This window comes from Drosophila subpulchrella, chromosome 3L (assembly GCF_014743375.2).
Source record: "Drosophila subpulchrella strain 33 F10 #4 breed RU33 chromosome 3L, RU_Dsub_v1.1 Primary Assembly, whole genome shotgun sequence".
NCBI classification, from domain to species: domain Eukaryota; kingdom Metazoa; phylum Arthropoda; class Insecta; order Diptera; family Drosophilidae; genus Drosophila; species Drosophila subpulchrella.
Window position 1 is genome coordinate 6,043,256 of NC_050612.1, and position 12,508 is coordinate 6,055,763.

The 12,508-nt window shown below is 39.9% G+C and overlaps 2 protein-coding genes across 2 annotated transcripts; one reads left to right on the plus strand and one right to left on the minus strand.

Annotated features, from left to right (window-relative positions):
* Positions 1 to 1,056: 1,056 nt before the first annotated feature.
* LOC119552839 (sideroflexin-2) lies at positions 1,057 to 4,408 on the minus strand. The gene is made up of 4 exons (XM_037862701.1): positions 3,934 to 4,408; positions 2,950 to 3,218; positions 1,733 to 2,271; positions 1,057 to 1,672 (listed from the first exon to the last, which is right to left on the minus strand). The coding sequence occupies exons 1-4, from the start codon at positions 3,947 to 3,949 to the stop codon at positions 1,513 to 1,515; spliced, it is 984 nt and encodes a 327-aa protein (XP_037718629.1). The 5' UTR covers positions 3,950 to 4,408; the 3' UTR covers positions 1,057 to 1,512.
* Positions 4,409 to 4,899: 491 nt separating this feature from the next.
* Positions 4,900 to 8,319, plus strand: LOC119554375 (UDP-glucosyltransferase 2). The gene is made up of 4 exons (XM_037865254.1): positions 4,900 to 5,678; positions 5,735 to 5,929; positions 6,073 to 6,286; positions 6,340 to 8,319. Exons 1-4 carry the CDS (start codon positions 5,233 to 5,235, stop codon positions 7,393 to 7,395), a joined length of 1,911 nt encoding a protein of 636 aa, XP_037721182.1. The 5' UTR covers positions 4,900 to 5,232; the 3' UTR covers positions 7,396 to 8,319.
* The last annotated feature ends 4,189 nt before the right edge of the window (positions 8,320 to 12,508 follow it).

The following is a 12,508-nucleotide window of genomic DNA, read 5'->3' on the forward strand; positions in this document are numbered from 1 at the left end:
TTGAACAAGTTTAAAATGCCAATTTAATGTTGAAAGCCTCAGTCAGTATAAAATAACTAAGAATACATTTATTAACTATGAACGGCATAAAATACGTATTTTAAAAAATGCAAAGTAAAAAAGTCCCAAGAACCCGTAAATACAATTGTGTCGAACGTTTTGCCACTTAATAAATTGAGAAAACAAAACATGTATTTAAAAAATGTGGCAAATTCCAATTTTTAGCTGCACCAAACGATCCACTCTTTACAAGCGAATGCAAATGGAATCGAAATTTGGCTGCCAGGCAGCGCATTTGTTGCCCTTTGCCTCCAAAATGGACGTGGCATGGGCCTAATTGCTGAGATTATTTTCCTCTTTGGTTTTTGCTAGCGTAAGATAACCCATTTTACATATTGTACATCTGAGTGTTGAATTTTTCCATCAATGTTTAGCACCAAGATAAAGATAAATTTAAGCGACAGTGCCAACAAAAAAGTAAAACTCCTTATATAAATATATAAAATCTTACGAAAATCGAAATTGTACCTTGAGAAAGTCCAAAATATTTGTGGCAGTTGCACTGAACATCCAGCTGCAACCGAATCGATCGATAAATAGTCAAACAATAAAGAAGATAACCCTTCTGTCAACGTTTAAGGACGAATATTCTATAGCTACCTAGTTGTGTTTTGCACATTTTGTAAACTTTACAACACGATGAAGAAAACCGAATATCTTATTAAACGACAGCCCCGCAGCGTTATATATAAAATATATATATACTTATACAGGATACAAGAACATAACTAATAAAATCGTTTTTAAAACCCGTGAACAAATTGCAGTTTGACTCAGTATTATTTTGTAAACATTTATTTAAAACAGGTGAGTGTATTAGTCCTAAAATGAAACACATAACTAGTTAGAATATTAGTGGCTCTAAAAAGCATTATCCTGGGTGGTTTTGTTCTAGGTTTACAGGAAATGAGTCCTCAGCAGTGATCTTGTTGTTTAAGTCTAAGATCTTGTTATCAAGTATCAAGTATATCAGTTTTAATGAGTTTACAAATGATCTAGATTATCAATTATCGCAGTTTTAATACCTTTATTGATAATATTTCGAAATACCAAATTGCTTAGGTTTTACATGAACATTAATACCCATTAAGTACTTGCGTGTTTCGGTTTTGAATTCAAGGGGATTAAATTATGTTTTGAGACTTAAACACAAGTTTTTAAAAATATTCAAAAATTTTCTTTCAAAAAACAGGGAACAAGGAGAAAATAAATTATGATAAAGTCCAATTGAAATACACTTCAAAATGTGAAAACCGGAGCACGCTTGAATATTATTTTTATAGAGCTGAGATTCTTTTTAGCTTAGAGGCTACGACAATTGACACTAGACAAGGAACAACTGCAAAGTATTGCGCGATCTGATACAATAAATGCTACATAAAACATGACGAGAACGGAAACCACTAACACATTATTGTCTTGCTCCAAATCCTTGAATGATATCGAGCTGATCTACAGACCCTTGTTGAAGTAGACACGTTCGGGCACATTGCCTCGGGTTTTCTTCTCGATTTCCTCGAACAGCTCCGGCTCAAAGGTCCGCATAGTCGAAGTGTCCAGGGAACATTGTTGCGGGAACAAAGCACAGGCAGTGGGAACCATGAAGCAGAGGCTGAAATGGGAAACAAATAGCTTAAATCCAATAAAAGGGTTACTCGATCAAGGCACTTACAAACAGCCAACCATCAGGGTCTGGAATGGCGCGTTTATCCACTTGATGCGCCGGTAGGCAGGCAGCTTCTCCAGCCTCTCCATGATCAGAGGCAACACCAGCATTCCAGGCGCCGCCATCGCAATCCTGGAGACCACCACCTCGCCTATGCCCTTGATGGCTGCCAGTCTACTCTGGCCCACAATCTCCCCCTCCTCGTTCTTCACCTCGATGCCACTCAGTATCTCGTTCTGTCGCATCAGCGGAATGTTGACAAAATTGGCGGCCGCCACAGCAGCAAAGGGCACGAATCTCTGGAACAGCGGACTCGCCTTCCTCGACCAATAGTTCTTGCATCCAATGGCGGCTATTAGGGCCGATGTCGTGGCCGAAACATATGCCACGCCCAGCTGCGTAACGCTGGTGGGCGAATTGGCATTGCGGTTCGTGTAGTTGACCACCGCATTGAAGGACTGGTTGATGAACTGCCAAAGAACCACGGCGGGCACGGTGCGGTAGAAGGCCAACATGCCACCGGTGATCAACATGCCACCGGGCACCTAGGGGGCGAGCAAAAACACAAAGCAATTAGTTTGACTGGTCAGCAGATATAATATTTAGAAAACCAATAGGAAAACACTCGAGGCAAACGGAACATTGGCACTTAAAACTGGCAAGGGCAATAAAATCTCTAGGGTTTTAAAAAATCTATATTGTATAAATAATCAACTAATTGTCCTTAGAAAATCGTCATACTTTAGCAGTACAAAAAATATCAGTGCGCGGAAATATATTTTTAGCATACTATAAACAACAAACATAAATATAGCAAATATTAAATACTAATAAGGTGTCAATTAGTACTTCGTATATAGTATCAAATAGATACACTAGCTTACAAAATTGTATATCTTCTAGTTCTGCTCTGAAATCGCATTATTACTCATAGACAATAAGATTTAGACAAAGTTGGGATACTTGAACACGGTGGTACTCAAAGAATTCGGGAAATATTTTGTTTATGTTGTATAAGAGCGCAAGCATATAAGAATCTAGTTTTTTATCAAGAAACAGTGGTACCATTACGATACCCGTACGGTCCCCTTCAAGATTTCAAATTCCGTGCTGTCTAGTCTTGATATCGTGCCCCTCTGTATTTTTGGCAAGCCATTCACAAGCGTCTACGACAGACGATGCTATTTTCAGCACCCACGTGCCAAACCCATCACGAGACTTGCCTGAAAACTCATGCGGCCGCAAAAGTTCTGCAGTTCCCCAGAGTCGGGATGAAAGGCGGAGCTGTACAGCTTCATGTTGTAGTGCACTTCCTCCGGCTTCACCTGCGGCGATTGATCCCCTTTCCGGTAGCGCTCAACCATGGTTTTGGCCTCGAGCAGACGATCGCTGGAGAGGATCACGGTGCGGGGATCCGTCATCCAGGCGAAGTACTGGAAGCGCCCAGCAAAGGTGCTGAGGTCGAAGAGGGGCTTGTCCACATCGATGAGGGCTAGGGAGGTGATTGGTTCAGTTTATTTGGGTTCGCCCACCAAGTATATTTGGGAACTCACAAAAATCCAAGGCTATCCTAAGATAACACGTTTTAAACTAGTTCTAAAAATTTTAACTTTTGATTAACATTTACATATAAGAAAATTTAAAATTTTGGTCTATTCCGAAAAGTATACAACCATTTTTCATAATTCGAAAAAAGTAGCTACACTAGAAGTCTAAGTGATTTCCTTATTGAATTTTTCTTATAAATAGAATTTTAACGACTTGCTTATGATTTTAGCCTTATGAAACAAGGATGAAAATATTAGTTTTCTTATCAGTTATATTTTTTTTTAATATTTTACGTCATTAAAAACAATAATTTCATGTTAAATTAAAATTTTAAATCTTTCAAATGACTAAAATTGTTAATTAAAATATTTTCATATTTAAAGTAAATGGATTTAAAACAGCAACAAATATTTAAATTTAAATTTGAATTACTGTTTTTTTTATTAGTGTAGCTTCGAAGATTTATATTTTTTGATAATATTTGTATAAACACTTAACTTTAGCTGCAATTATCTCAAAGGAATTTAATTTATAATTGCTGAATTCAAGTTGTATCTTAAAGATACAATTGTATATTTTTGTAGCTGTGCACTTTGGGACCCCAATTAGCTGGATTTTTGAGAGAATCCCGAGGGAGTTTGGGTTTATTTGATTCTTACTTGAGACCTGCGACATTTTGGCAGTGGATCGACTTTCCTAACGGTTTGTAATTGCGAGTGGCTTACGTAAGCAGGGGCTCTCAGCTGTTGCCGGTTTATGGCGGCTTGTTGTTGCTGTTTGTGCTCTTGGCCGGATTCTCACATAAGGTGTTTACTTAGGGCCGAGTTAGCAGCAAATGATTCCGATTCGACTACGCACCTGATTCGCCAGCTGTTCTTTTCGCTTTTTCTGCCTTGTAATGCGGTTCAAATGTTCACTTTTTACTTTTCTCGCCGTTTTTTGGCAATCTTCCAAATAGGAAAAAAAATTTTGTTTGCCGCCCTCTGTTTGCTTTCTTTCTTTGCTTGTTTATCCGCTTGTCCCCGTACACGCCGCAATTACCCAATTTAGCACTTCTTTTGTCGAGCAATTTAGTGGATCATTGGCGACTAAATGCAAATTTAAAATTGTTTACAGCGACGGCGAAGAAGAAGCAGTGGGGGTGGGGGTGGTTTCGGAGTGTGACCGTGCGGGGAATACCAAATGCAAGCAGTTAACAGTGCTGCCATCAGTTGGCTATAAGCAAGCAGTTCACGAAAATTAGCTAGATTTGAAGTTGGAGAGAAAAAGGAATTTATATAAATAGAAAAAATGAGAGTTAAGTTTAAATTATCAAAAACTGTGTGTTTTAATTACTTCACATTTACATCATGAATGGTAAAAAATTGTGTTAGACGTTAAATTTAATTTAATACTTTTGCAATAAGGGCATTAAAATACACATAAGCTGGCTTATATATTGAAATAAGTTTCAAAGTCATTCCCTATGAATAGTCCTTAAATTTATGCCTAGAGAGTAAATATTTTCAATACATACTTCCACAGCTTAGAGCACAGCATCACTGGTGCCATTCCCAAAGGCAAAGTAGCTAGATTCATTGCCTTGGGAAGCCCGACCGACATCACTGATGGCCATTCTCGCAGAACGCCGACACAGCCGCACTGTTGTTGCCGTCGTTCTTTTCACTTTCGTTGCGCTTCTCTTCGTTTTATTTGGCAATTTGTGTGTTTAATTAACACCTGTGGTATTGTGCCACCGCCTAGTGGCAGCAAGATGATGCAAATCGGCGGAAAAACAAGAAGCAGAAGCAGCAGATAATAATAGAAGCCCAGAAGAGGCCTCCTGTGTGTGTGAGTGTGCTTTTTGTCCGCCTGTGTTTGTGTGCGTTTTTGCAAAACAAAACCGGAAAAGCAAAAACACAGACACGAATGCGGATGCGGATGTAGAGGCCACTGCGGATATTATCCCCCAACACAAAATGCAAATCCTGCAAGTGTTTTTGGGCACGCTCCTGTGCGGCTTCGTCCTGGGCGCCAATATCCTGGCGGTTTTTCCCAGTGTCTGGAAGTCGCACTATCTCTTCGGCCGGAGATTGCTGCAGGAGCTGGTGGAAAGTCCGGGAAATCACTCCGTGACTTTGATCACTCCGCATGCCGCCCAGGAAAATGTGGATCTGGAAATCCCCAGGATCAGGGAGCTGCGGATCGAGGGCCTGCGGGAGAACTGGCTCGACATGGGCATGAGCTTCGAGGCCGAGGAAATGCGGTCGCAGAGTGTGATGGAGAGGTTCACCCGACTGATCTACGCCGGCACCACCAATGTGGACATCCTGCTCTCAGATCCCCAGGTCCGGAAGCTCCTAACAAGTGGGGAAAAGTTTGACCTACTCATAGTGGATTTGTTTCTGAGCGATGCTCTACTAGGGTGAGTTGTTATGATGTTTTCATTAAGATATCATGCTTACAAATCCATTCCTACAGCTTGGCCTTCTACTATGGCATACCCACCGTTGCAATCAGTCCCACCGGCGCCAATTCCTGGCTGAATAATATGTTTGGTAATCCCCAATCGTCGTCCTTGGATCCCAGCAATTTCCTGCCCTTCACTGAGAGGATGAACATAAAACAGAGGATTCTGAACTCGCTGATGAGCACCTTCGAGCGGTTGACCTACAAGTAGGAACTATCTTTAATAACACTAAACTAAAAGGATATACAAGATGTTAACTAATCAAAAGCATGTTTGTGTTAGCTAATCACCATTAACTAAAAACGTATATTATATCTCTGAGATTATTAACTTTCCATTACTTCCGCAGCTTTTTCCAACTGATCTCCCAGCAGTCGGTGTACACCAATCACTTCGAGCTGCTCGTCAAGGAACTGCCGCTCTACAGAGATCTCACAAAGAATCTGAGCCTGGCCTTGATCAACTCCCATCCTGGTTTGCATTATCCACGTGCCTATTTGCCCAATATGGTGGAGGTGGGCGGTCTGCACTTGAACCACTCAAATGAACTCCAACTGCCAAAGGTATGTTGAGAATTTGCTAGATATTTCTTACCACTTATGCTGTTTATTTTTAGCATCTTCTGTCGTTTATGGAATCTGCGCCGAGTGGGGTTATCTATTTCAGTCTGGGAGCCGATGTGCAAACTGCTCAGTTGCCTCAGGAAAAGTTAGCCGTCATTCTCGATGTCTTTGACCACCTCAAGGAGTTCCACTTCCTATTGAAATGGGAAAAGGAGGAGTTCGCAGTGGACCAAGCTCTGCCCGAAAACGTGATGATTGCTGATTGGTGGCCACAGCAGGCGATCCTGCACCATCCGCAGGTGAAGATGTTCGTTAGTAGCTGCGGACAGCTGAGCGTCTGGGAATCGATAAATGGACAAAAGCCCATTCTTGCCATTCCTATATTGGCCGAACAGGAGGTGATGGCCAAGCGCTTGCAGCATCACGGAGTCTCCCTGACTGTTGGCTACGACTCCGTAGCATATGATTCCCTGCTGCACGGGATAAGACAACTCACGCTAAATACCAGCTATGTGGAGAAATTGGCTCAACTCAAAGAGCGACTGATTAGCAGGGATTCCTCGCCAGCCAAAAAAGCAGTACGAAAGATTCAGCTCATATTGGACTCTGGAGGAGCTGATTTCCTAAAATCCCACGCCCATACTTTGAATTTTTGGCGCGCAGAGGGTGTGGATGTACTGCTCATAATAGCCGTTGGCTTTTGCGGAATTTTAACCATTCCCTTTTTGGCCATTTGCATTATACTTAGGAAGTCCTACCACAGCCAAGCGGCGGAGGATCAAACGCCCTACAGAACCAACCTGAAAGTGGTTGGAAGAGTTCACAGCTACGGTGAGCAGGGCAGTTGTAGATCTGCCAAGGGAACGGAGTCTCTCAGGAGAACGCGATCAGCCCAATCTTTATCGGCTCGTTCGAGCTCATCGAGCATGAGTTCCACCACGCCAACTAGTCCTTCGACAGCGTCTACGACGCCGCTGGACCTGACACCACCTCCAATTCAACTACTCGGACAGGTACCGCCATTGCAGCTGTACGTGACTCAGCAGCGCATATACTCAGGCGATCGAAATACATCACAGGAGGGCAACACGGAACAGAGGTTCCCCTAACTATATATCTCCCGACGAAACCTATAACTAAAGATTACGGTGGGGTGAATGTAAAGGATTTTAGTCCCGTTTTAAAGTTTCATGTTAGGGCCATTTTGTAAAATGTAAGATTACAGAAAATGTAGAGCTTACAATCTGGTACACGTTGAGATAGTAAAACGGGGCTTAGGCTAGGAAAATAGCCGTTGTACAATCGAAAATTCGGCAATTGACATCGAGTTGATAATGTTGCGTGCTCAATTATGGCCGATTTCTAAATGTTACCTTAAGCGTTTTACTGTCCAAGCTTTTGATTGTCCAACGATTACATTCTGAATACCTTAATCCGTTTCAAAAAGTTAATCCAACCGTAACTAACCCTACACATATAAATATCGTCTTATGGTAAGTGTGATTTTTTGTTAATAATTGTGGATATGTGAAAGTATATTCTGGTTTTATAATTGGATAAGTTTTAAATGTTATAAATTGTACATATTTTGAATAATTTTACTGTGTAGGAACGAAAGTTCCGATTTTAAATAGAGGATATTTATACCAACAAAGTATAACCATATATTGGGTATTTTAAATTGATTTTATGTTTCTGATATTACTATCAGAGCATTTTGCCGCTAACCCTTTCAATTAATATTTCTATTCAAAGACTGACAACTATTTTCGTATACCCCGTAAAAGACAAAGTTAAGCCTAAAACAATAAATGCTTAAACTGCAAAGGTTCAGCTCAAAAATGCATAAAATATCCGAATTGTTAGCTTCAAACTGAAATGAACAGCTTATGGTAATTTAATAAATTTTGTACAATGAAAAAACTTTTTGCAGTTTTCAATTCGGTTTAGATTGTTTGGAATACTTTAGATTAAGAATATTTTGTAAAGCCATGTATGAATTGTTAAATAAAATACATTAAATAATCCCCAGATCTGGAATTCGTTTTTTACTTCCAGCGGGTATAAAGAAGTTTGGACAAGATTTTAAAACGCAGTGAAGATGTCGCTTCTGACCATTAAAGGATATGTATTCTTCATTAGCATCACTAGACCATTCGAAATAGCATTGCCCAACTCCCCGTCTGAATAAATATTTTTTGCGAGATCAGTTTCGTTGATTTTAAAATTTCCTATTCTTCGTGTTGGGCATTTGTCATGAAACTTAGCATCTCTTTTTATGTACAGGGTCAATCTGGTATTAAAAGTATTTTAATAAACAGATGATTTTAATATCACAATATGGTTTTAAGTGCAAGGGTGTATAAACTTCGGATTGGCGTAATCAGCTTCCTTTCTTTTAAAAAATTTCGTTCCTGATCCATAAACATTAATCTTATAACAACATATACTATGTACAAAAGCTTAAGTTACTAAAAATAACTCTTCCATAAAAAATCATAAATATTTTAGATACTTTCAAATGTAGTCACTTCATTAAGTTAGAAAGATCGCACAAACAAATCAATATGTCTTCCTAACCAAAATATTAAATCAATTATAGTAAATTACTTGATATATTATCTTTGTTTCAATTCTTTTTAAATTTTGATTCAATGTCCGCCTAGCAATTTTTAATTAAAAATTTTACTTACCCTCATAGGCTAATCACTTTTTGTGCCACATCTTTGTTTGAACTCTCCTCGTATTATGACAAATCCAAAATTCTTTTAGTTGGCATAGAACGGTTAGTGCTAATTATGGTTTAATGCGGCGTCTGGGGGGCAAGGGGCGTGTCTAATTAGTTGGCTGCACCGGGCTAATGGCGGCATGCTTTGATGTGCATGGCGGCGTGTGCACTTCATTTAAGCCGAGTGAGACTCAAGTGTCTCTGAGGATGTGCCGCGGATGTGGGTGTGGATGCGACTGCGGATGCTCCGCAAAGGAGGGCAGGATGGCAGGATGCCAGGATGCCAGTTGTTGGAGCAAAGTCACCTGTTTGCATTCATCAGTCCACACACGTAGACAAAGGGAAAGCGAAAGCAGGTGAGTGCAATTTTGAGGAGGCATGTGTGCCTTGTGGGTGGCTCCTTTTCACTTGGCTTCCTCCAGGCTGCCTGCTAATAAAATTGTATTTATGCACATATGCCGAAGGTAAGCTACTGAAGAACCCTGGGATGAGTGCATTCCCGGGTTCGGTTTCCCCTTTTTATGCGCATATTTTTGGTTAGACATTGGGAATTCGATATGTAAACCACAAGAGACACGACGCGAAGGTATTCCCATGGCATAGCTCCTCATCTCAAAGTGCTAAGATCAAGTTTGAAGGTCTCGGAAAGGAAGCTAATTCTTGATGGGCCTGTTCTGAATAAAGATGGGGCTCAAGGTTTGGTTTCCTATGTGAGTTCCTGGGGATATGAGGCAATTATTATTGATTCGCATGCAATATATATGAGGATCGTTTAATTATTTTAATTAATAACATTAACTACAAGTGTTTTTACCTAAAAACATTTTTTTAAATTATAAAATAAAAATAATATGAAATATTTGTAACTATAATATTACTATCAAGGACACCAAGGTAGCATTAGAACCCCATCTACACTGGCCATCATCCCAAGCATCCCAAGCTCCAGCCCCATCAATGGTGGTCAACGTCTGCTCTGCTCGCTGTCAGCTTATCAAACCGACAGTCAATTTAGGTGGCCCCTCGCAGCCACACTTGTCACAGGGTCAGAAGACCGGGAAAAGCCCGGGAACGGGGGCCAACTGGGGAAGAGGCCATAGGCACGACCACCAGACGCAAGTGTCAACCGCAAGAAGAGCGGCGGAGTCAAGTGAAGTCTTCTCCCATTGACAGGCGGCCAGTGACGTCGGCCACAACGTGAGCATATAAAAGGGGGGCTTACACTATCAAAAAATAGGCGCTATATTTCCGAGGAAAAACACTTTGGTTCTATAACTATGAGGTAATAACTAGTAGTGATAATAATTAGATTCCAAACTAAGCTAAACTGGAGTTAATAGTCTTTATATACTGTGATCTGAATTATACTTTCTATAAAATGTTGAAATTCGGTTTGACTTTGAATCATCTGAACCGGTTTACAAAAAAGATAACTAATTAAATACTTCTGTCTGCTTTTAAAATGTTTAAGTACTAACAGTTGTGCAAATCGAATTCGAGTAGAATATCTGAAAGTGAAACCCGGAACAGACCTGATAGACTATCCTTGAAAGATCACTAACTACTAACTTAATCCATTAATCCAAATTTATAAGCTGATAAATTAATGAAAATAATTGTTACTTTAGCCGGAATGAATCCCTTCTATATCAATATATTTTATTCAATATTTTTCCATCTGTGGATTTTTTTTTGATGTTTCTGTCAGTGCGCGGCAAGAATTTGACATTCCGAGGTCTCGGGTTACGGCCATGGGAACAGAAAGAGTTCGAATTGGATTTGGCCGGCACAGGGGCTTCCCCCTCCCCCTCCCCCGCACCCGCCGCACCGCCGTCTCCCATTAGCGCTGCTGTCAGAGGTCCCAGGGGATCCGTTGGGGAGGCATGGCATCAAAGGCCCCCATTGACAGAGCTGCCGAGTTGTTGTCATCATCTGTCCACGGGCGGCTCCTTTCAGCTCCTTTGAAGTCGGCTACAAAATTAATTGCATGCTACACAAATCCCTCCTTGGCCCATCTGGCAAACTAAAAACTAAAAACTCTAAATCAACAATCATCATAACTATAACTTTGTACTGGCCCAAAGGGAGGGGGCGTGTGTGCTGTCAACATGCTGCCAGTTGCTTTGCTCGCTTCATTTCCCTCCCCTCGGAATTTTCAACACTTTTGTTGGGAACACACTTGACTCTTGCCATGCCAAATCCCACGCAATACAGACAGAAAAAATTGGGTTGAAAATAGCAATGCTCTGTTTGAAATTGGACCTTTGGTGATCTCTGGAGCTAAGGGTTTGAACTCACAGTCCTTATAAGACGTATGCTTTCTGTGTTCTATTTGTAGAATTACTTACGAATTCGATCTTATTTCTTTTTTACATTTTTCTCAATTAATATTTTATGTAAAATATACAAAAATTTATAATTGTTATTAGCTAATATTATAATTTGTATTGTTTATTTTAATATTTGGTTCTTTTGCGCAATCAGATTATTACAAAATATATTATTTTTATTTATGTATGAATGTTTGAATACGAAAACCTGGGTTCTTTCAGTCCTTATAAGTTGCATGTTTTCTCTGTTCTATCTTAAGAATTATTTACAAATTCGTTTCGTCTTTCCATTTTTAATTCTGAATTTATATTTTTTGTAAAATATTAAAAGAAAAATTTATATTTTAATAGCGCTTGAATTATAACTTGTATAGTTTTTCTTAATCCCAGATTCATTTTCCCCTTAGATTATTAAACAATTTATTATGTATGGATTTTTGAATAGAAAAACGTGGTTCTTATTTCTAAATACTCGTTCAAGTAAAAAAATATATTTTATACTTATTCAAAATTCGAATTCCTAAGTTTCAGAAGTCTAGTATTTTTTTTACAGTGCTTCGGCAACACGAACATATGCAATGCTCCCCATCCACCCCTCACATGGAGTTTCCGGCTTTTGTGTGCATTTTGCACTCTGTTTCAATTTAATTACTTTCGAGTTACGCAACCAGGACAGGACAAAGTTGGCCGGGATGTAAATGGAGCAGTAGCCGAATGATTTAGATGTCCTCAAAGTCCAACGCTGCAGTCTTCAATTTAAAATTCATAATTCACAAATTAAATTAAATGTGAGGGAAATCCTCTGCCGAAATCCTCAGAATAAGGATATCACAGTTGTTGGTGCGAGCAGAGTGCTCCAGGATTCGTTTGCTCAAATTTGCATTTATCGATTGGAGGAGTCGACAGGTCCGAGCGGAGGCTTTTCAGATTTCTGCTTTTTGCTGTTGTTTTTTTGGTGACACACAAAAAATAACAACACAATTTGCATGAACGTCAACAGCAGCAGAAGAAAAAGAAACAAAATGTGGCAGCTGTTGCAGCAGCAAGGAAAAACAACATCGGAATAAGTAAGTAGGGGGCATAGGGACCGGATAAATCGCACGAGAGGATAGGATGGGAGACCTGATTTTTAAGTTGGGACAGAGAAGACTGCTGTCAATTTTA

Coding starts and splice junctions, on each gene's coding strand:
- LOC119554375 (XM_037865254.1), top strand. CDS start 5,233: ATGCAAATCCTGCAAGTGTTTTTGGGCACGCTCCTGTGCGGCTTCGTC. Junction 5,930..6,072: donor TTCGAGCGGTTGACCTACAA/GTAGGAACTATC, acceptor TTACTTCCGCAG/CTTTTTCCAACTGATCTCCC. Junction 6,287..6,339: donor ATGAACTCCAACTGCCAAAG/GTATGTTGAGAA, acceptor GTTTATTTTTAG/CATCTTCTGTCGTTTATGGA.
- LOC119552839 (XM_037862701.1), bottom strand. Junction 2,272..2,949: donor GCGGCCGCATGAGTTTTCAG/GCAAGTCTCGTG, acceptor CTCGCCCCCTAG/GTGCCCGGTGGCATGTTGAT. Junction 1,673..1,732: donor ACCCTGATGGTTGGCTGTTT/GTAAGTGCCTTG, acceptor TTCCCATTTCAG/CCTCTGCTTCATGGTTCCCA.